The 23,409-nt window shown below is 42.9% G+C and overlaps 1 protein-coding gene across 1 annotated transcript in view; it reads left to right on the top strand.

Annotated features, from left to right (window-relative positions):
• iglon5 (IgLON family member 5) overlaps positions 1-23,409 on the top strand; it is an 86,898-nt gene that overhangs the window by 51,140 nt on the left and 12,349 nt on the right. The window contains exon 2 of the mRNA XM_023424835.2: positions 21,177-21,255. Within this exon, the coding sequence (XP_023280603.1) occupies positions 21,177-21,255 (79 nt within the window). The remainder of the gene's footprint in view (positions 1-21,176; positions 21,256-23,409) is intronic.

Genomic DNA, 23,409 nt, shown 5'->3' on the forward strand with positions numbered 1-23,409 from the left:
ATGAAATTGATTGTGCAGCTGTGAAAGACCACAGCAGGAAAAGTATATGTGTGTGTGTGTGTGTGTGTGTGTGTGGTGGGGGGTGGGGGTAGGACAACACAAAACCAAGGCCGTGTTAAGCCGTTAGGGAAATAATTAGGACTGTGTTTGGTTGAAAATTTGTTGGTACAAAAATAATAAATGTTTTAATACTTATTTATATATAAACAGTGGTGGAACGAGTAGTGTTCTTAAACTAAAAGTAGCAACACCACAGTCTAGAAACATTCTGTTGTAAAAGTCATGTATTAAAGATTTAGCAAAAAAGAATTAGCATCAAAATATAATTTAGAAAAAAGTAAAAATGCTCATTATGCATAATGTATGTATTATATTATTGATGTAGCTGGTTGGGGAGGTGGGGCTAATTTGAATTAATTTATTTCCAGTCTGTGATAACTTGTGAATTTCCCCCTGTGATCTCGGCCGCTAACAGTAAATCATAATTCATTTGCTGATGATATTGTGTATTACTGATCTGAATCTGCAAAGTGACTAGGAACTGAAGTTGTCAAAGAAATGCAGTGGAGTAAAATGTGCAATATTTCGTAAATAAAAGGGAACTGTAAAACTGCATTTAAGCAGTGAATGTTGGCAGCCAACATCTTCAAATGTTTGTCCAAACACAAGCAGGTGTACAAGAACTTTGCCTGAAAGTTTTTTGTTATGGAAACAAAAAGCATTGTGCTCCTATACCCAGCCTGAGCCACCTTGAGACCATTGTCATTTTTATTGATTTTATTGATATTACACCTCAATTGTGCTTATTCACATTCAAATTTACATGCAACTCATCCACAAACTAAATGCCTCAAGTGAACCTGAGGTCTTTCCCTCTGCAGGTACCTCAGGGTCTTTGTCCACTTTGCCTGGTAGAAATAAATCCATAAGTAAAAACCTTTGTACTCAAGGAGGCCAGCCTGGAGATACAGCACATGTGTGTGAGGATGTGTATTATTACAACATTCGGTTTGTGTACAGTCCTGCTGAAAATTATTGGCAGCCCTGAATTTCAAGCTCATAATTCAGAATATCTTCAGAAATAAATGCAAATGGACCAATTTTGTATATCCAGAATATTTTTTTATGAAATGTCCAAGGTTACAGAACAAAAAAAAAAAATGCGCATAATAGTGAAATAATACAAATACGAAATGTACTTCAGACACAATTATTGGCACTCTTCACTGATATTTGGTTGCGGAACAATCGGCAACAATAACAGTTACAACAAGTAGCATTTCTTTTTTTTTTTTTTTGGAGTCCTTTTTCTGCAATGGCAGATTTCAGCTGTCTCCATGGGTTTTCAATGGGATTTCAGTCGGGAGTCATTGCTGGGCAGTTTAAAACACTTCATCTGTTCCTTTTCAACCATTCTTTTGTGCTGCCGCTGGATGTGAGCTTTGGATCATTGTCCCGCTGAAAGCACCGAGACTTTTGCCTCAAACCTAGTTTTTCTGACACTGGGGAACACATTTCACTCCAAAATGCTTAGGTAATCTTCTGATTTCATTATCCCTTTGATACATGCGCTGCCTCCAGGACCAAAGCAGCCCCAGCAGCATGACAGAACCCTCTGCCATATTTTACAGTAGGTACAGTGCTTTTTTTTTTTCCCCTTATGATTCATTTTGTCGCCTACAAACAAGCTGATGCGCTGCATTCCCAGGGAGCTTTACTTTGGTTTCATCTGTCCACAGAGCATTATCCCAGATGGGCTTATTTGGGAGAGAGTTCATGCAAACATTAGCCATTTTGTGCCCTTTAGTCGTGGTGTCCTAATTGGCCTTCGTCCACGGAGCCCTGCTTGGTTTTCGCGTGCGGCGTATGGTACGGGGTTGAAACCAGCACTCCAGACGGCTCAAGGTCAGCCTGAAGCTCTTTACATGTCTTGCATGTTGTTGTTGGTTTTTTTTTTTTTCCCACAATCCACGCCAACATTCGCACAATTCTCCCATTGAGTGTCTTCTTAGCACAACGTCCTGGAAGCATCTTTAACAGTTTTGTGGCTGTGAAACTTCTTGATAATGTTACAAACTGTTTAAACAGGGATTTCAGGATCTTTTAGCGGCTGCCTCGCAGCCTTTGGAAGTGTTCTGTTTTTCGATAATAGCATGTCTGATGCTCTAAGACAGCTCGCTTGTCTTTGCCATTGTGAAAAAGACACTGGAAAAAATGACCCCTCTTAAGGTCATGTGAACACTGAAATTGAAACACAGATGAGTCTTATTTGTTTTTATTTTGTTTTCTGCCAATAATTGTGTCCATGGTACGGTTTTGTGTTTGTATTATTTCTTTATTATGCAAGTTTTGTTTTTGTGGTTTTTTGGTTCTTTTGTTCAGTAACCTTGGACATGTTATTAAAATAGTCTGGTTATACAAAATTGGTTCATTTGCATTCATTTTTGAAGATATTCTGAATTATGTATTTGAATAGAGGACTCTGTGTGTGTGTGTGTGTGTGTGTGTGTGTGTGTGTGTGTGTCTGTGTTTTCTTTCAGTGGACATACATACGTGTCAGTGTGTATTACGTGTGCGCACACTCATACTGGGCAGGTGAATGATGAGCACTGCAGTGCTTTGGTGCAAGAGCTTGTGGTTAGAAATCACAGGGGGACCCAAATGACTTGATTCGCCCTGCGGCTCATATAGATGCACCCACTGCCTCACAAACACACTCACACACACACACACACACTTCTTGGAGATATAAGAAAGAGAGAGCGGGGTTGTGGTGGTGGTGGTGGTGGGGGGGACCCTCACATCCTTTTAACTGGGTCTCATAAATCACAGACAGCAGCATGGCAGGATTATGTTGTCAAGTAAAAAATAGTGTGTGTGTATGTGTGTGAGAGAGAGAGGGTAAGAGTGTGTGTGAGTGTGTGTGTGTGTGTGTGTGTGTGTGTGTCTGTGTGTGTGCGTGTGTGTGCGCGCACATGTTTCCCTGTATGTGTCTAATGTGGTGCTGCCGACTGGAGGACAGGTGGCGAGGCATTGACACAGCATTGCTCAGGTGTTGTTTGTTGGAGGAGGGATGCATAAAGCCACCTCACACAGTGGAGACAGCTGAAAAAGGCTCATCTGAGAAACTTAACAGGTGGATGAAAAGCCGAGACAGAGATGTAAAGGTTTCACAGTGAGGGAGAGGAGGGCGCAGAGTGTGTTTGTGTATGTATGAGAGAGACGGAGTGTGAGAAAAGAATTGGAATGGTTCAGTAGATTCATCAAGAGAGAGAGAATGAAGAAAAATGCTAGAAAATGCATTTTGATAGCATGGGGGAAGTGAAGTGGGAGTATATTTAGAGGCGGAGGAGAAAAAGATGGAACGAATGAGAGAGAGAGAGAGATGGAGGGGGGAGAGAGTCCATCATAGATCTGTGGTTGCAGGCTTCAATCAATTATTAACGCCATGCAGATTAGCAGCCGAGCCGACAAACGATGCAATGATGGCTGTCAGTTTCCCCCGCACAGCCGCCTACCTCAGGGAATGATGGAGAATGAGAAAACGACAGAGGGAGAAAGAGGGAAGGGAAGAGCAATGATGAGAGATGCATTGGAAGAAGAAGAAAGAGAAAAAGTTGGTGGAAACTTGTTCTGTGGTTTGTTTATTCCCCTGGGAGAGAGATAGAAGGAAGGACAAGGACTGTATGAGCGAGTGAGGAGTGTGATGTGTTAATGTGGGGAGGAGAGGAGATGAAGCACAATCATCATCCGCTTTCATGATTGGATGAAGTACAGTTTATCTCAGCTTAGAGTTGGAAGATATGAGGATAGATATCCTGAGGCGATAGAGATTTATCAACTGGTTTAAAGATGTTCTAAAGCCGCTTTTTTTTTTTTATACCAAGGTAGCTTTCCTTTAAAATCTCTGCTTATTGTCCATTTAGGGCAATGATGCTAATCAGTTATTAATCAATCATTTAAGTCATTTATCAGGAGAGAAAAAAATACAGATATTCTCTGGTTTCACGTTTTCAAATGTGCAGAATCGGTGTTTATCATTGTAAAGTGAATATTGTGGGGGTTAGTTGGTATGACAAAATAAGCAATTGCAATACCTTCTAACATTTTACAAACCTTATGATTATCAATTGATAAGTCCTCAACTGCTCCGGGTTGTAAATACTGTTTTTTGCACCAATGTGATCAAGTGCATTGATTTAAGGTATTTAATGCACTGGATCAGCCAAAAAGAGACGTTCCCATCTGTTGTTTCTGATATTAAGTCTCATGGAAGCTAAATCACTACACATCTTTATTTAACATCTGAAAGCCCCTTTGTTTTCTTTGGATTTCTCTTGATTTTATAACTTTCATTTTGTGGATTTTATATGTGGAATTCCACTTGTTCTATTGTCTCTTTTATCTCCTTCCTTTCCCTTTGTCTTTTTCCCACATAGCATTTATCTTCTATTTTGTAAAGAGCTATATGAATACATGTTGCTTGCTTATTTGTTATTTTAAATTTAAGCTGTTTATCTCAATTGAATTTCCACAAAATGTACTATTATATACTTTATTACTATAATGGTATAAAACCACACACAGTGATGCTGCCCACTGCTGGTTCAGTTTTTCAGGTTTGTAATAGTTATAGGAGGAACAGCGATGTGGAGGTGCAAAAACCCAGGACAGTTATTAGAATATAAATGAAATACATTATTACATAATATGTTTGTTAATGCTTAAGCATGTAACCCAGCCATTACACCTCCAGAAAAGGTGTGAGATTTTAAATGGATTGCAGGAGCCGCACAGAAAATCATGTAACACCTGGGAGAACAGATCTAACTTCAAGCTTACATCAATACTCTGCTTTGTTTCCCCGAACATCCAGAAAACCCCTGAGTCAAGACATTATTTTCTCTCCATTTTATTTTACAAGTACTTTATCTAAAATGTCAAGAGTACAAAAGCGCAGCAAGGTGATGCTGCGCACTTTCCCAAAAAGTTTAGCAGTAGTCAGAGGACTTGCACTTCTGACCTCTGCGTGGGAGAACAGCTTTCACCTGGGGCGCTGAAAGCAACCGGCATTGTCAAGGGAGATGATGATGATGATGATGACGCGGCAGTTTGTTTGCAGAGGAGAGAGAGACGAGAGGAAAGGGATGGTATAAGAGAGAGAAAACAGGAGAAAGGGTGAGAGGAAAGCTTTGGTGTGAGGAAGTATTGCTTGGCTTTAAAATGTGTAATGGCACAACTCTCAAGGGCGGGCACCACATCTGGGACGCCCTTGAGTTAGCACAATTAACCTATACGCCCACTGGAGCTATACATAGCTCCGTATAGAGCTTCAACGTAGAATAGAGTAGAGCAGTGCCATTTAAGCATGTTGGATCTCCCAGAATTCATAAATCATTCAGTGTTACCTCAGGACGTGCTGACCATACAGGGACGCCCACACAAGATACACTGAGTCCACAGTCTTCTCTCTGATGTCCCTGTATTTACAGCATTCTCTGTATTTACATTATGATATAGGTGAGCGTCCGGCAGCTCTCACCTGCCGATTAAACCTGCGCTACAGGGAATGTATCTTCAAAGGATCATTTTGTTTACCGTGCCTAGTTTGTTTTTGGTTTTTGGTCATAGTAAAAAAAACTATGTGCTCTCCAAGTTAATTACAGAGACTCTGAAATCTGGGATAGTGGGCTCACCCGAAATGTAAAATCAGGAATTCACTTTTGGTTTTACCTACGAATAATGTGGTTTACATCTTGGCTTCCCAACCTTTTTTTACATTTTGATCCCTTTAAATAAAGCAGTGTCTACTAGCAAACTCTCCTCACATTGTTAATGACAATAAATTGTGAGTAGCTCCAGAAAGGGGTGGTGTTCCTCATCAGGTTGTTTCATTTGAATAATTCCTGGAAGCCTGCGGTGAGTTGAAGAGGTGACAGTATCCAGTTTTTCATACCAAACATGCAAAAAGCCAGGAAAAATACAATAATTGTGTGCTGCCATAATATGTTTTGTCCTCTTGTCTATTCTGTAAAGCATCTAATGACCCCCCAGGTGTATCTGCTGACCCCCTTGAATAGATCCAACCCCTAACTACTATAATGAGATCGAAGCTGGAAGAAAAAAAAGGAATTATGAATTCAAAATATTTTCACTGAGACCTTGGATGTTTGGTTTTTTTTTTTTACTGAACAAATTATGACTCCAAACCTTCCTTCATAAGTCGCCTCATGCATCCTTCCATTTCTGGGGCCTTCACCCACTTTTTGATGCCCATAAGGTGCTCAGAGGCCAAGGGCAGAATGAATTAAGCATTAAGAAACCTGCAATGTGTGTGAGCAGAATTTAAAAAAAAAAAAAGGAAAAACATAGATAAGTGTGTGTTGCTGGTTGGAAAGATGGGGAGAGAATCACAACTTCGGGGGTTGTTTCCTTGCCTGAAGGCTGCCTCGCAGGGAAAGAGGTTTCAAGCTTGCCAGAAAAAAACAAGGCTTTGCAATTAACCAGAGAGCCACTGTAAAATGATTTTTAAAAAAAGGATGGTGGGTAGAGAGTGGTGGAGAAAAGAGCAAAAAGAGAAAATACATTAAAAGTGAATAGGTGACATGTGCGCGCTCACTGGCTGCCTGGCTGGAGTGTGTACATCAGTATTTCCATGCGACATGAGAGGAAGAGAGGTTGAGGTGAGGGCACAGTCAATGATGTGAGTTTTTAAAAGAGGTGATGGCAGACGGTCTATCGCAGCAGCACTCTGTCTTTCTCTCTCTTTCCCTCTCTTTCCCTTTCCCTCTTTGTTAAGCCAGAGCGCCACCGCCAGCGGCTGCCTGCTGCACCATCTGTGGCTGCAAAGTGCCCAAAATTCATTAGCGGAGAGAGGCGAGGGAGACAAGGAGCAAAAAAAAAAAAAAGAGTGACACAGTGAGGGACGGAGAGGGCAGGAGCGGACACGGCAGCAGAAACCGACTTTTGAAGCTTTTTAATGAAACATCTCCCTCAAAAGAATGTAGAATAGTGGTAACGAGACAGAAAGAGCAGAGGGAAAGAAATGGACTGAGAGTGTGAAAATTGAGTGAAGAAGGTTGAGGTGCACTGAGGAAACGGGAGAAAAGGAAGAGATGATGCAGAGCAAAAGAGAAACGGGAGGAATGGAGTGAAGCAAATGGAGAAATGAGGCAGAGAGGAAGTGACAACAGAGAGAGGAGCTGGAGGAGAGGGGGAGCCAAAGAGGGGGGAGACGATGAGGAAGAAGAGGAGGAGGACTCGTGGGGGGGGCGGCAGCAAGATGTTCTTTGTGACTGTCGGAGTCTGACTAAAGATCAGGATTTGTGTGACACATCTGCACTAAATCTCTAACAACGACAGTCTGTCTGTCTCTGTCTTTATCTGGAGAGTCGTGCCTCTCACTCTCTTTCCTCTGTTTCTCGCCATATTTTTTATTTTTTTTATAAATGTATATCCATTACCTGCCTCTGCTCTGTCTCTCTCCTGCTACCGCTCAGAATTACTCCATGGCCTCTCTGCGTCATTTGACAGAATCTGCAGTGATAGATGACAGGAAGCATAGGAGAAGCAGATTAAACAAAGCAGAGGTCCTGCACCCAATAACTCATGGGTAGAAGGTTTTGTCGCGCCCGTCCCAACAAGATGCTTTTGTCTAACTTTCATTCTCTCGGGCGTTGTTTTATTTCAGGACCCCTCAGCCTTTTGCTATCTTAGACCTCCGTTCTGCTCTTCATTGCATTTCCCTTTCCCCACCTTGTTGTCTGACTTCCTCGTCATTCCCTGTCCACCTCTCTTTCTGTCACATCCTCAACCTCCCACCCCCACCTCCCACCAACCAGCTCTTACGCCATCATCTATCTGCAGCACTGACTCACGATTCCCACGAGGTCTGTGAGGTGACAGGGATCATAGAGCTTTGTGGAACTTGTATGCTCAGATAAGCTGCCGAATTAGAGGGTGGAGAAGATCAGCTGTGGCATTGCAGGGGCGAGGAGATGAGCAAGGAGGTGAGAAGATAAGAAAGTAGGGAGGGAGAAAGAGGAGAGGTGGGAAAGGGGACTGAAAGAAGATAGGTATAGGAGAGGAACGAGAGGCAGGGTAGGTTGGGATGAGGGAGGAATGGATCAGCAAAGTATACGATATGTACATACTGTTGCTGTCGCATCAACAGCTGAGCATGAGGATGAAAACGTTGTGTGTACGACTAACTTTTAAAATGAGAATCTTGTAAAAAGGGCTTTAAATATGCACATGATATCATGCTAAGGTACCAAGGCTAAAGCTGCATGACCTAGACTAAAGGTCTGCATGTTCACCGGCTGAATGTTCCACGTAGAAGACAAAAACAACATTGTTCTCTTATGTCAGTGTAGAGACACTTTAAGTATGATAAGTAAAAATGTGCAATATAAGCCTGTTTGGCTGCTTAGCTCACATAGCCTACTTGTTCGTCTTTTGGATGGGGATTAATTTACGTGTTTACTAAAGGCAATGCTAACTCCAGTTCGCTGGTGGTGCTGAAAGGTGAACTTCCCCAAATCCGAGCAGGACAGAGCTGCTAACATTTTTAGCCTATTAGCATCTACAACCAGCTTCCACATGGATGTGCTGTGTCGTGAATGGATCTTTTGTTTTTTTAACATAACCTGCAACCTCCAATCCATAAATTAGAGCAAACTAAGACACTGTGATTCATTCCTCACACTTGTTCTTTTGGTTTTGGAAAGACTAAAGAAGAGACGGCGTCTTCCAAACATTTTAAATATATAGTATCGCTCCCATCACGACCCCAGTACACACACACACACACACACACACACACACACACACACACACACACACACACACTGTGTCAACACGTGTAGAAAAGCTTGACAGAGCTGCTGTGCTAAATTATGGTTGCTAAGCTATGATTGGGCAATCAGTGCTCAAGGGCCAACAGTAAACTGTCAATCCATAAGTGCATGTGGCTTCTACATGAAAGCTCACAACATTGCATGTAAACATCAACTATGTACCCTATGGCAAACAACATCGAGACTGACAGCCATACACACTGGCGCAGTGCGATAGAACCGTGCCAACAAATACATGGGAATACATAGAAAGAAATAGGAAGAAAAGAGACCGAGGAAAGCATCGAAATTCATTTATATTCTGACAATGTGTCCAGCTCAGTGCATAAGGGCTTCAACTGAGAAAAATTCGCCCCTAATAAAAGTACAGCTGACAACTGCTGGAGGAAGTAAAACATTAGGCCGGAGGTGTGAGGTCAGAAAAGGTCTTTAGCGAACGAGAGTGAGCTGCTGCTTTGAGTTGTTCCCCCTGGTTTTATTTCTCCATCTTACTGTCTCCTTCTTTTCTTACATCCTCCTCTTCCTCTAGGGACATTTTTAAAGCTGTTACAACACGCTCTGCATGATGTGACACAGAAGTTGCTAAACAACTTTTTCTTTTTTTTTTAGCTGTTAAATGCACAAAATCAACAGTTTATTCGTTTCATCAGAAAAACACATAGCAGAAGCTTTTTTTTTTTTTTTTTTTTTTTTTTGTCAAGGTTCAACAATTTGCACAAAGGCCGAACAATTTTACAGGGAAAAATTCAGTATAGTCGAGAATAAGAGACCAATTTTTCAGGCGGCAGTAGCCTCAGTAGTGTAAGAAAAATGCAAGGCAGGTTAAGAAAATGTCATGTTTCAAGGGCACAAGTAATATTTTCACCATCTGAGATAGTATGACTCTCTTGCTCTAACAGTGCGGTTCTCAGAAAAACCTCACGAAATCTCTAGATTTAATAGAAATAGATGAGGTAGATTGCAGAAAAGTGGGAACACCAAAACAAGTCAATTACTTCACCGCGAAATAACTCCTGGAACACACTCAACATCACAGATTGATGATAGGTTACATAAGAGTGAGAAAAGAAGAATCCAAGGGTGGATTTTCTTTTTCTTGAAAACATTCACCTAATCTTCTCCATCATCTCCTCTTTGTTCGAGAAGTTTTTTTGGTTTTTTTTTTCCACTTAGTTTCTGAATGTACCGACCCAGGCACAATCATGTCTTGCTGGAGGTTAACTTACGTCTCGGGGGGGGGGGCGGCAGCGGTTGATTTTAATCCTTTACTCCAGACTCGCTTGTGCAAGTGTAGGAAATAAACATCTGGCTAATGTTTCGTCGGGTCATTTGCGGATGAAGTGGATGCCGATGCAGTATGGAGTGAGGGGAGATAATGAGACAGCTTGTAAAAAGGTTCGAAATTATCAGTTAAAAAGCGATCTTGCTGTGACACGTTCACTTGCTCACTTGCTGAGTAGTAATAATGAATACCATGGAGATTGAGGAAGCTGTCTGATAGCTGTCTTTAAATGGGTTTTACACTAAACTTAGACTATAACAACATTTGCTACATCACCGTGTAGCTTAAAAGGAAGTTTCTGTTAGTTTTGGCGTATTTTATGGAAATGTTCCTTACAACGTAACAACATAAGCTTTCACTTGAGCAAGAGTCATTGCCGTACGCACTCATTCTCACTCTGTGCAATGCATCCTGGCAGCTCTGCCTGTTGTATTATTAATATCTCAATTTAAGACAGCTATGTCTTGCTGCTCCTTTGTTTCGCAGTGTATTGTCTGTAGTAAAGTGTAACACACTTGAAAAATAAATGATACTCCATGTTTTTTGCTGTTGGTTATCACCAGTTACAGCACAACATTTGTGTGTGGGTGTGTGTGTGCGCATGTGTGTGAGTACATGCATAAGGAATGTCTGCAGTCTCCACGTGCTCTGTGTGTGCTTGTGGCACAGTAGTAAAATTGTTTTTGCAGCTCATTCACACATGAGGGAGAGGGGAGCCAGAGATCATTTTCAGTGCTCCACATGAAGGAGCATTAATCCAATTCAAACAGCTCGAAGGAGACGGCCCTCTAATAACTTATGGTGACTTAGGAATTTGTTTATGTTTGTAACAGTGCACTGAAAGATTAATAACCTCCACAATGGGAGTTATACAACCCTTTCTGCGAGAAAACACAATAAGAAAACACAGAAGAAATAGAGATATATGGAGATAAATGAAAGGCAAATTAGCCAGTGGCACTGTATTTAATTACACATTACTTCTGTCACAGCTTTAGTTATGCCCCTGATTTCCTCATATTCCTCAATAGCCTCAGGCGTTGGTAAAACAGCTTCATCAGGAACATGAGCCAGCAGATTCATCAGCGGCTCAGTCCTCCAAGGCTGACATAAACGCACAGCTTAGCTTCGCCCCAAGTAACCGGCTGTATGCTTGTTTCCTCCTCAAACAGACTATGACACGTTAATTCACCTTTGCCTCTCTTCTCATCTCTCTTTTCTTGCTTCTCCGTATTCTCAGTATTTTTTTTCTGCATGTCATACACGAGACTGCTCTCAGTTCTGCTCAGCTGCAAAGATTAAATGGGCTCTCTATCGATTGCTCTTTTCTAATGCACCGGCCTTTTCAGAGAGATACCAAAAGCATGTCATCACCCAGGCTGAAAGAAGGGGTTGGAGGGTAAAAAGGGAGGGAGACTTGTCTTCAAAGTTGGGTATATTTTTAACTCAGGGGGCCTCTTTGCTCAGCAAGATGAAGAGAGCAACCAGGGAGCATGTGAGCAAGACTATCATGCTGTCAAGGGAATGGGTAGGGGCTTTTCTGTAATTGAGCAGCGGCAGCATGCTGATGGTGCCAATAGCTAGCTGGGGTGTCATCCGGCTTCCGTCTGGTGCAAGACAAGGATGCAGGGGGAAAGGAGAAGGGAGCTCCAAGATTTGGTGAAGGAGAATGAGCTCTAGCCTGGTGAACCACGGAGCCCACAAAGGGAAATGACGGCAACCAAACTCACTCCGACTTACAGACCGAGGCCGGAGCTCGTGGTGGCGGTTTGAATGTCTGCCACGGGCTCTCCAGCACAGCTGTAGCCAAACACAACTGGCACGGCGGCTATGTGTGCAGGAGCTAGCGGTGCCGAGTCACAGCAGTGGAGCAACAATGGCAAGAGCTGCAGTGATTCAGAATGCAAATGAACCCCATCCACAGCTGTAAGGATGGCTGTGGGCACAGCCAGGCGGAATCCAACTGCACACAAACAGACGGAAGTATGCAAACACATGCACGAAAACACACACTTAAACTCTCACTCACACACACACACACACACAGATTCACAAACATGCAAGCAACAAACGGATTTACACACACTTGCAAATACATACATGTACACTCTCTCTCTCTTTCACACACACTCGCGCGCGCTGATGCTTACTTCATCTGTACTTGCCAGCGTCTTAGTGCACTGTACCATGCCTCCCTCCCACCCTCCCTCCCTCCTTCTCCCATTCCATCCCTCAGGAGCTTCCTCCTAAGCAGGTGTTAGCTGATTTCTATTCCCTCAGGTAATTCTGTTTTGTTCTTCGCAGCAAATACTGCTGCTGTGAATTATCCTGACAGCACCTTACTCCTGGGCTCAGGCCCTCACCTTCTCCCCTCCCCGTCTTTTTCCTTCTCTTTCGCTGCACCCTGCGCTTCCATCCTTCCCTGCCTGCCTGCATCGCCTCCTTTTCATCCTCACTCTCTCGCCACCCTCCTGTGGTGCAGGTAGCGAGACCCCTAGACGAGCAGCCCAGTGGTCCTGAACAACACATCAGCCCACACGCACACACATATATAAACGAATACTAAGATGGACTTGCGCGCGCTCAAAAACTCAAACGCAGTATTCACACATGCATGAATTGATGGATGCACACATGTGCTTAGATGTAACCCAGGTGCATTTGAAACCATCACATTCCAGCAGTGCAGTAAGTTATTTGTGAATTCACTGAGCTTGAAGTATGTTGACGTGAAAATGTTGCTCCTGTAGCCAAAATGTTGGTCCCTTTTGTTTTGCTGTTTGCAAAAGGCACAGACAAAGAATGACTTATTTTAGATTGCTCATTACCATGATGGCTTCAGACGGCGGCTAATTTCCCTCCATTCAGTCATCACAATTAACTGGCCTTATTACTCTGTTTGAGTATATTACATATTTTGCATATTTCCACAGAAATATGTCATTATCAGTATGAAATGAATGGTGGGAGGAAAATTAATAAGCTAAGTCAGTGGTGGTGCTGTAAAGGCTTATTCCTGCAGAAAAAAATCTAAAACAAAAGCTAAATGAGATCTTTTATTCAGCTCTACATTGATTTGAGACTGTTCAAAATTCACTGAATGCATTTTCAGCACATCATCTTTTGCCTTTGATGGAAATTGCATGATTTCAGCTCTTTCAGTGTAAGTTAATGTCCAGATTAACAGCAGCGGCAGTAATTCTCAGGCTCTCGTCAAACTCTTTTTCTCATTAGTCCTACTTTTCAAGTGTGTCATAAATGACCATTGGCAGCTTGTATTGCCTGGTCATCCATTTCACACACATACTGCCCGACACTCAGCTGACTTTTTGATGCCTCATTCTTTTTGACTCCACTTTACAGCCAATGGTCCTATCGAAAATAACTGCTCCCATGCTATTACACCCCTTTGTCTCCTGTCACTATCGCCCAGTAATTGCTGTTTTTATTGTAGCCTCTTAGAGGCTCAAGTGTAAACTATAGGGTAAGCCTCGCCACTGTGCTGGAAGCTTAACTGCACGGCTGAAAATTCTTTGTTCAGTCTCACAGCATCTGACTCCTATAAACAATAAAAATATGGAACACCAGAACATGTTCACACTTTTATTATTTATTTATTTTTGACATTATAGCATAAGGCTGGGCAATAATTCAATATTATGGTTTGTAGACTTCAAGCTGAAGTACCTCTTGTTGATAAGATCGCATTGTGTTCTCATTTTACAGAATTTTGTTTTGTCCAAATCAATCTATACATTTAGAATCGTGATCAAAAACATATTGTTATTCAGAATTTTTGTGGATAAACAGTGGAACAGTTCATTTTGTTAAACAGTAACCTGATTGTTTTTATGTGATTTTGCAAATCTAGCCTTCCAAGAAAAATGGCGGCATCAGTTTTTTTTTTTTTTCATGACTTTTGTTCTTGAGGGGGAAGAAAGAAGTGAAGCGATGGGAGATTATTGTTCCATGTTTCTTTTGAATATAGCAGTCGAAGTTGTTTTTGTGCCTAAATCTACTAAACTAAACCTTAACCATAGCGGTGTCGGATCAAAAAACTGTTTTGTTTTTGTTTGTTTTTTGTGTGTGTGTGTGTGTGTGTGTGTGTGTGTGTGTGTGTGTGTGTGTGTGTGTGTGTGTGAGTGTGAGTGTGAGTGTGAGATATGGAATAGTTTTGATAGATTCATGTGGAGCAATGTTTTAAAGAGCAGGTCCCTGTAGTGTGTATGATTTTATAGTATTTCTTGTGAGGAAAATCTGAGTAAAAAATCTCAAGGATACACACAGTGCATTTGGGAGGAGACGCTACATGTTAACATAACTCAACAAAAAACTTTACAAAGTGCCTTTAAAAGTAATACAGATTTTTATCATGATTTCCAATAAAATAAGCATGAATACGAGACAATGAGGTGCTAATAGTTTGCTAATATTTCAGGCCATCCATCTATTGTACCGCTACTGTATACTTTTACCATTAAGTGACACTAAAATGGGAATTTACTACTCAGGTTTACACAGAGGGCACCATGCTCCTGTATTATATTCCTTTTTGCTACTTATAAAGTATGTTACTATCAGAGGATGTTGGATACAGAGCTACTTGGGGTGAATCAGTATTTTAAGCTTCTCTTTTAAAGCAGTGACAGCACTTGCCCACAAATCTGTCAAATTACCAGTGCACAGGGTGTATTTAGGGGAATCTACAGGGCCTTGTGCAAGGCGCGTGCGCGTGTGTGTGTGTGTGTGTGTGTGTGTGTGTGTGTGTGTGTGTGTGTGTGTACTCACTGGGAAAGGAAGTAACAGTTTAACTACTGTATTGATTTCAAGACTGCTAAGGGGTTTAGGCGTCAGTCCAAGGAAAATGGGGGGTAAAAGAAAGTAGAGTGGGGCTCGTCCCTGGTTTTAGCACGCTCGGCTTTTCTCCCCAGCCACGCTTGATTCAATGGTAAAGATCTGTGGCTGCCCATTGAAGTTGTACAACTGCTGCATTGAGTACTGTATGGCTCTCTGCACTCTGCAGTGCTCTATTGATTGATGTGTGAAGAGGGATTAGTATGTGGGAGGGAGACAAGGGGAGGGAGAGAGAGGAGGAGATGCTGGGTGGGAGGGGACCAGAGGCAGAATTGTGGATGCGCCATGTGTACAATAAAAAGGGGCAGATGTCACATCTTTGGTGAGGCCAAGTTAGACACCCAAGGGTGATGCCCCTGTGTTTCTGTAAATGCTGAGTGTTTCAGCATGCTTGTGAGATCAAGCTGTGTTAGCACTTGTATGTGTGCCAGAATAGCTGGGATGTGGTTGTGGTGGGGGTGGTGGTGGTAGGGGGGGGTCCTGTGAGGTCAGCCAAATATATGACCTTGAATGATGAGCAGATGAATGTCCGACCAGTCGTCCTGACGCCCCAGAACGAGCTCTCCAGAGCAGTTAATGTCGAAATTAGCTACAAGTCAAGTAAACACTTCTTTCAGTCATTCCATCACACTCCTCCAGCACGAAAAAAAAATCTTTGGTCTGAGAGGAGGAAAAAATGACATTACCGGACATATTTCAAAACAATTCATTCACTGTGACTTCTCTGACATTTCTTAGATTTCCTGTCAAGTGGAATCCTGCCGACATCCATTTTGCTTCACCTGCAATTGTGAAAAGCAGGCGACCTGCATATCCATCTTGTTGTGCTGTTGAGCGAGGCGTCCAGGTGGTTTCTCACTCCTTGCCCATCACTCTCTCCCTGCTCTCCCGTTGTTCTGTCCCTGACAGGTGGTGCTGAGGGTGGAAGGAGCCAGAGATTTCATCGATAGGCTGCAGAGAGGCTGAATAAGTAGTGGAGTGGAGAAGAAGTGGAGAAGGAGGAGGGCAGGAAGATAGGACTTCAGAGAGGTGGACATGAGGTTGGATTTGGGCCATCCAGAGTTAATGGGATCAGACGAGGAAGAGAAAGGGATATCTGTGTCGGTTAATGTTTAATCCCCCACCCCCAACCCCTTGTCTCCTGCCTCAGGCTCCCGGCATCTGATAATCCTTGGGCTGCCTCTCTTCATCATCAAGGTGTCGGAGGGAAGTGCCTCTGTAAATATTTAATTGGCTGCAGCATGCCGGTGTTAATTATGCGGGTGTGTCTTTCCTTTGCTCTGCTCTCTGCCCCAGCGTTACTGACAGTGTCCTTGCACTTTTCTCTCCTCTTCATATCGATGCTACTCTATCGCTCCTCCTCCAACTGCGACTAGTAAAGCCAATAATGCTGTTATCGCTTAATACTCCTGCTACTAAAACTATATAACTACCACTCCTGGTACTTGTTCTACTTTCTCCTGCTCCACAACAGGCTCTAATTCCAAATTCCACTACAGCTTTTTCTTTTCCCGGCCCTCATCTCACCCTGGCTATCTATTTTCACCTCTCCCTTCCAGCCTTGTACTACGCCTCTCTCCATCCCCTTTCAAATTCAAAACCACAGTAGCCTCCGTTAAAACAGATTATTGTTAGGGTTTCGCTATAGCCTCTGCCACTATCCGTCTTGACGCCAATCATGTTTTCAGAAGCAGCTTTCCCTCCTCTGTGTGTTTATTTGATCGTCAAGGGCAATGCAAAATAGATGCACAGTACAAAGACAGCCTTGCAAGGACTGCGCAGGCTAAAGTTGTACAGCTCAATAAAGATCTGCTCATAAGTGTCTGCCAGTGGCAAGTGTAATTACAAACAGTCGCATGTAAAAGTCAAGAGAATACAAATCACATAATAGATGTCTTATGGGTACTGAGCAAACAGCCCTACGACGCTTTTCACAGACAAAAGACACAATGCAGGAGAGCACAGAGACAAAAACACCGGACCGCTAGTGTAGGGAATTATGTGAATGTCTACCTATGGGCAAACAATAGATAAAGTGTTATTCACAGATGAGCAAAACAGATTTCTGCTTTTGCAGGGTGGAGAGCAGCAGAACTGAGAGGCAGAGGAAGAGCTGGAGTATTGGTGGTGAATTAATGGTCTGTCAGCCCTGCGTTTTCCCCGTGTGTAATCCCACAGGCATGTCTATAACGTTTTATTCTCTTAAAAATGCCAGACAGATTTAGAACCAAGGCTCAATATTGTGCACAGACAGAGGCCTGAAGGGGGGTCATTTGGACAGCATTCAAGTGTGTGTGTGTGTGTGTGTGTGTGTGTGTGTGTGTGTGTGTGTGTGTGTGTGTGTGTGTGTGTGTGCATGTATGGTATGGAGGTGGGGGGTTCCATTCGTTTGCCAGAACAGCAGGTCATAGGAAGGACAAGACACCGGTAGCCAGGACACACTGTAGCTGTGAAAGACAACAGTGTGCAGCGAAATTCAATATGCCGGTGGCCACGCCAACACCTGGGGCCGCCGCAGTGTTCACCACCAGCACTGCTCTGCATGGTTATTCATCATGTCTCTATGTTGTGTTACGTTTAGGCTCAGGGTTTCTCACGCCTATAGGAATCCATTTTTGTCTTTTAGTGAAGTTGTATACTCAAGCAGCGTTTCCACACTTTAGAGTCTGCAGGGTAGCCGCTAGTTTAAGCTTTCCCGTTGGCAAGCAACCTCCTTTGTGGAGTGTCTGTGGGCAAGACTCCTGAATCCTGGTGGGTGCAGTTCATCAGTCGGCATGTTGAACTGCCGGGAGGGAGCAGAGAGACAAGCAGGAGTTGAGATAGGTCTCAATAAAGCCAAAAAGGTAACCCGGAGATTGAAAGTGACGTCTGAAGATCCTGTATTGGTCATGCGACGGGACTTTGCTGGTTGCACTCTGGACTCATTATTGCTCTGTTTGATCATGTCCGTTGTGTTTGGCTCGCTGGATTTGAATTAATTGCCTGAAAAAGGATAAATAATGTGGAGCACATCAAAGGGAGGCAGACATGCTGTCATTAAGCCAGATGATGTTTACATTGTGTTGTTTTACACCCGACACTCCCACTCGCCCATAAATGAGATGCTGCGGATGTGCACTTTATATTCCTGCATATCTGCACAGGCAATAACCGTTCTGAGACCACTTTTGGACCCCGCTGTACACATTACACTTTTATTACGCTGTGTTCGCTTTGGCTAAAATTTGGGCTCAGAAATTCTCATTTAGCATTGAAGCTGAAAACAAATGCATCATATGTCGTCACTGTGTTTTTAGTCACTCTATAGCAGGATGACTGCTGCTCATGGTTTCACAGCAGTTTCTTCTTACTGTCTTCAACCTTAACTATAAAGCTACAGCCAGTTCTAGGCATATAGCCAGTTGACACTCCAGAGGGCTGGCCGCTTATGTATCACGGTCTGCTATAGGTTTTCGATATTTCAAAATGGAGTCCAGCTGTAAAACAAATTGTAATGTTTCAGTGTTTCTCACGCAGTGTTTTGGATTGAAGTGGGGGGGGAAAAAAAAGTGAGCGTGAACCTCAGCGCTGTCCTGAGTTCACTTTCATGTCCCGACGGAGATGGTGTGCCATCCCTCGATACAGATATCTGTTGAGCTGTGCAAAGGTCAAAGCAACAAGATTCACTGTGGGCTGAGCGTTCAACGTGAGTGATGGAGGTCAAAAAAGGTCTTACAGTAGTGAATGCGTCTGTGTATTTGTGTTCGGTGTGCATTTTCTCTGTGTGTATTTTGACTTTGTGCGACTGGTGTTTTCCACAGAGGATGTGAAGTGAATCTTTGCTGTGATGAACACAGTCATAACCTTCGTCTCGGCCAGGTTTGTCTCGGTGATGAGTGTGTTTGCATAAGTGTGTGTAAACTCGCACATGTGTGATTGGTCCTGTGGTTCAGTGTGTGTGAGAGGAAGTGTGGGCTGGATGTGTTGAACTGGTTATCATGTTGTGCGGAGCCTGGGAGTGGAGGCGGGGTGATACAGGTTTTAGAATGTGAGGTGCCAATCGAGCTGTGAAAATGGGAATTGAGTAGGGAAATGGGAATAGCTCCCCGCTGGTTTGTAACCTTCGCAATGTTGTTGGAGCATTCAGCGTATGCATACATCATTCATTCAATCAAAATGTGTGTGTGTGTGTGTGTGTGTGTGTGTGTGTGTGTCCATCACGTATGTGTCCCAGTGGTTACATTATGTGATAGAGCATTTTTTCTCTATGTGTGTGTCTGTAATTGCGTATGTGGGGTAGTGTGTATTTATGACAGCATGTCACACTCGTCTCCAAGCCCCAAGCCCTGGAACTGAATTGAATTAACCTAAATAAAGTCTAGTGTGTAGAGTACAGAACACTTGAAAGGGAACAGCTGAAGGCTTGAGCTGAGGACTGTCTGAGTCTAAGACAGGAAGCATGAGCACAGCGATGCTGTGCAACATTACTCTATTGTAGAAACCGCAGATAAACGAAAGCTTGTGACAGTTTTTGAACATTGGACACAATGGTAAATGTGCTACGCCCCTCCCCCAAGGTTTCGAGAGAGAGAGAGAGCCAGTGCTGGGATCCTTGGCCGGCCTAGATAGCACAGCAACAGTGGCAGCAGCAGCACCCATTAATGCGATTACAGCTTTTAGCAGGAGATTTCCAGGGCCAGTTTTCTTTTGAGGCATCATTAGTTTGTCCTCTTTTCTTGCTCTGCGCCGGTATGTCAGCAAACAAACCTACACATTCATACCCATGAGCAACAGATGCCTCGATAACGCACCTGCTTATGCACACAACCATGAGCAACACATGCACTGGTGCACACACATAATCATACACACATGAATATATGAATATTAGCCTGTATTAACTGTGGCATATCCACACAGATCCGCCAGCTCACTTTCTTACATTCAAAAACACACAGAAAAAGAGAACAGGCATAATTAGTCTTTATTTAAGAGATGATAAATTATTATTTAGTGTAGTTGGCACTTTGCAGGACTTTCTGCTATGCAGTTTGAAAACCTTTTGATTAGCAATCCATGATGTGCATTATAATTCTGAAGCCTCTCTCATTATTCTTTGTAATCAAACCACGCGTCTTCCTTTGATTTAAAACCCACATTTCCAGTCCGTGTACTGGTGCATTGCTGTCATTTCGGGTCTCATCTCTTAGCGGTCTCCCACTCGGCATGCTTAACATGCCTTTGACTTTGTGCAGCGATTTAACAAACGCAGAGGTGCTTCTTAGCTCCTGACTGCAGCGGCTTCATTTCATAAAGTCGCCATTTATTAAACCTCAAGGCTAGACCGCAGAAAAAACGTATTGAGATATTGAGGTCATCTTACAGACAGAGGGAGAAAGAGATTGTCGGAGATGGAGGGAGGACACAAGCTGAGGAATCTGGTGTCGTGCTGTGATTTGGCGTCAGATTTTGGATGGACAGAGCCAGGCGTCTTACTGGGGAGCGACTTGCCTCAGTAGGCAATATCCCTGCCAGCATATAAGGTCTTTGGTTATCTTTGTGTGCAGTCCAAGCAAGTTCACAAAAATGACTTCAAACTGTTTTAAAGTTGTTGTTTTTTTTTTCTCACCCGAGTGTGTCAAACACACCTCACAGATGCCAAGTTTGTATTTCCTCTTCAACTAATGGCTCTCCGGATGTGGGTCTCTTTCTTGTGTGTGTGTGTGTGTGTGTGTGTGTGTGTGTGTGTGTGTGTGTGTGTGTGTGTGTGTGTGCGCACGCTATTGTAAGCATGTGCCTCTGTTCTGTGAGTGTGTGCGTGTGTGTATTGGTAGGCAGGATGAGCATCCCTTCTGTTACCGTTGCTGTCCCTTCATTTCACGCTCCGGCAGCTCCGCGTGAATCCTCTTCCCTTGGCTCATTATCAGTGCTGTTCAATGAACGCGCATCCCACCAGAATGCAGGGTAAAACCAAATCATTATTCAAGTGTGGGGGTCAGTGCAGACATTGTGACTCTTTTGTTTAGTATATTTATTACTTTCCCTTCAGAAATAAGTAGGCGGGATGCAGAGCACATCCCTGCGCGAAATGATTTGGTGAGGTAGTCTATCCTCAAGCGCCTGACCTGAAATTGATGAACACCAGCGGAGCATTTGGTGCCATTACTCGATGCTCATTGGTCTCTTCTTGTTTTTCTTGGCAGGGTCCAGTGTGCACGGAGCGGAATTCGGATACCTGCCGGACAACATTACAGTGTTGGAAGGAGAAAGCGTCACTTTGAGGTAACTCTTGATCCTACACCTGCACCTACTAATTACATCAAAAACATGTTTGTTTTTCCCACCCACCTGTCATCCCAGTTTAATTGCCAATTCTCTGTCACACAACTCCCATATTGTGCCATATTTTCCAGCTTTGTTTTTCATATAACTAATTAAATAATAATAATAATAATAATATCTGTCAAATGTCGCTGGAGTCATCCAGTCCGTCTACAATCCCCTTCTCTTTTTACTTGGATGGAACAGTAATGATAAACAGGTCAGCTCGGCAGGTGGACCGCCTCTGTATCCAACCACACCTGCCTAACTGTGACTGATAAAGTAGAAATCACAGCTGCCATTTGTAGCTCGCAAAGCAAGCACTGAAACAGCCAACTTGCTTTTTCCCTCTCACATGGATGTGACCCGGCTTTGCAGTGTACTCAGCAGCGCAAAAAAAAAAAAGGAAAAGGAAAAGAAATCCGAGTCAACATTACTTCCATCACCTATAAGCCTACACCTCTCTAGATCTCTGAGCAAATTCCTCTTTTACTCTCTTTTTTTTTTTTTTCTTGAAAGAAAAGTGGGTCTTCCACTCAAATGAAATATGTTGAGGCCAAATACAGTTCTGACTGTCAATATTTGTTAACATCAACAAATCTCTCTAAAAGTTGGCAATCAAAAAAAAACCAGAAAGCTGATCTGTCATATTATCAAGACATGTAGCCTGAAGCTGTTCGATTGAAGTCGCGCAGAAGTCAAATCTATATCTAAATTTATGTCTTTTGGGTGTTTTTACACATAAAACTCGATTGAAGGCACCTGGCTGCAAACATCTCAGTGTCACCCTTTGCTTCCTTTTACAGTTGTGCTACATTGCAAGCACTTTGAGCATCTCCTCTTTGTTTCTGGATACAACACTTATGCCACAGTCACTGGTTTACCAGAGCAGAGAACATTTTTAGAGGTATTCTAGAGTAGTTCAGCTCTGTTGGCTTTTCATTGCTTGAAAACAAAACAGTGTTTAGTTGTGACCCATCTGCACAAGCTGCATGAGTCTACAGGTTGTGACACTTCAGGTTTGATTATTCCTTCAGTTTTTGTTTAATTTAAACACTGTACCCACAAAGATTAAATAATTAGATATTGTTTTCCTATAAACCATCTCACAACCTCTTAGACTTGGTGTTTAGGATGGGTACCGACCCCATCGGGAACCATTGCTTTAAATTCTACTCGCGGACCATTGAGTGCTCTGAGATTAGATTTCACTGCACAGAACTGCCTGTATAGCTTCATCAGCAGAGATGCGATTGCATATTTTGTAATCAAATGTGTGTGTAAGTTTAATTTGCACTGGACAGCCGATAGCTGACAAACAAAAGGCTAAAGAGCTTCATAAAAAACTCAATTTTCATGTAAAATCACTTTTGCCCAAGTGGCACAAGTACTTGTTGTTATGCTTGAGACAATGCTGTTGTGTTGGCTTTGATGCGGGCCATTAAGACGAGGCACATTTGATGTTATTATGGCGCTTATTTCCTCTGGGCTTGCAGTCTTGTAGCAACATCATCAGTACAGAAGTGATTAATTTTAAAAATAGATTAATCGAGCGTTTGTACACAGATAATGAATTTTTTTTTTATTTTTTATGGTGGGATTTCTTACTATATCGTCTCTTTATTTAAACCCCCCAGACACAAATTGAATCTTAATCAAGAATGTTTTCTTCTTCCTCTTTTCCTTTATTTCCTAACCTGTTTGCAGCGGTTTGCCTCATAGGTCGTGCGTCACCCTGAACCATCAGCCCAGTGGCTTGTAGCCTGTTTGTCCAAAGACTTCCAGGCTTCGCCTCCCTGTGCCGTGGTTCTTTTGTACACTGGTGTCACTGCCACTGATCCTCCTCAACAGTGATATTTATCCAGGTCATATCAATTAAAGATGAGGACTACAGAGGCATGTCCTCAAACTAGTTGAAGCTAAGGACATCTAGTGGCCAAGTCAAGAACTGAAGTCACACCTGTGGCCAGTGGCTCCTGTTATGAAGCAGGAAAAATGGATTTACTGCTCTTTAATCACCGCAGCGCTGTTATTTTCCTTCCCCGTACCTGTCATTATTTCCATATATGTCTCCATTTATCGTTATTTACTTTAAGCATGAGTTCACAGCCACTT

The sequence above is a fragment of the Seriola lalandi genome, unplaced genomic scaffold (genome assembly GCF_002814215.2).
Source record: "Seriola lalandi dorsalis isolate HSWRI2012SDOR001 ecotype SW California unplaced genomic scaffold, Sedor1 jcf7180002054753, whole genome shotgun sequence".
Lineage (NCBI taxonomy): Eukaryota > Metazoa > Chordata > Actinopteri > Carangiformes > Carangidae > Seriola > Seriola lalandi.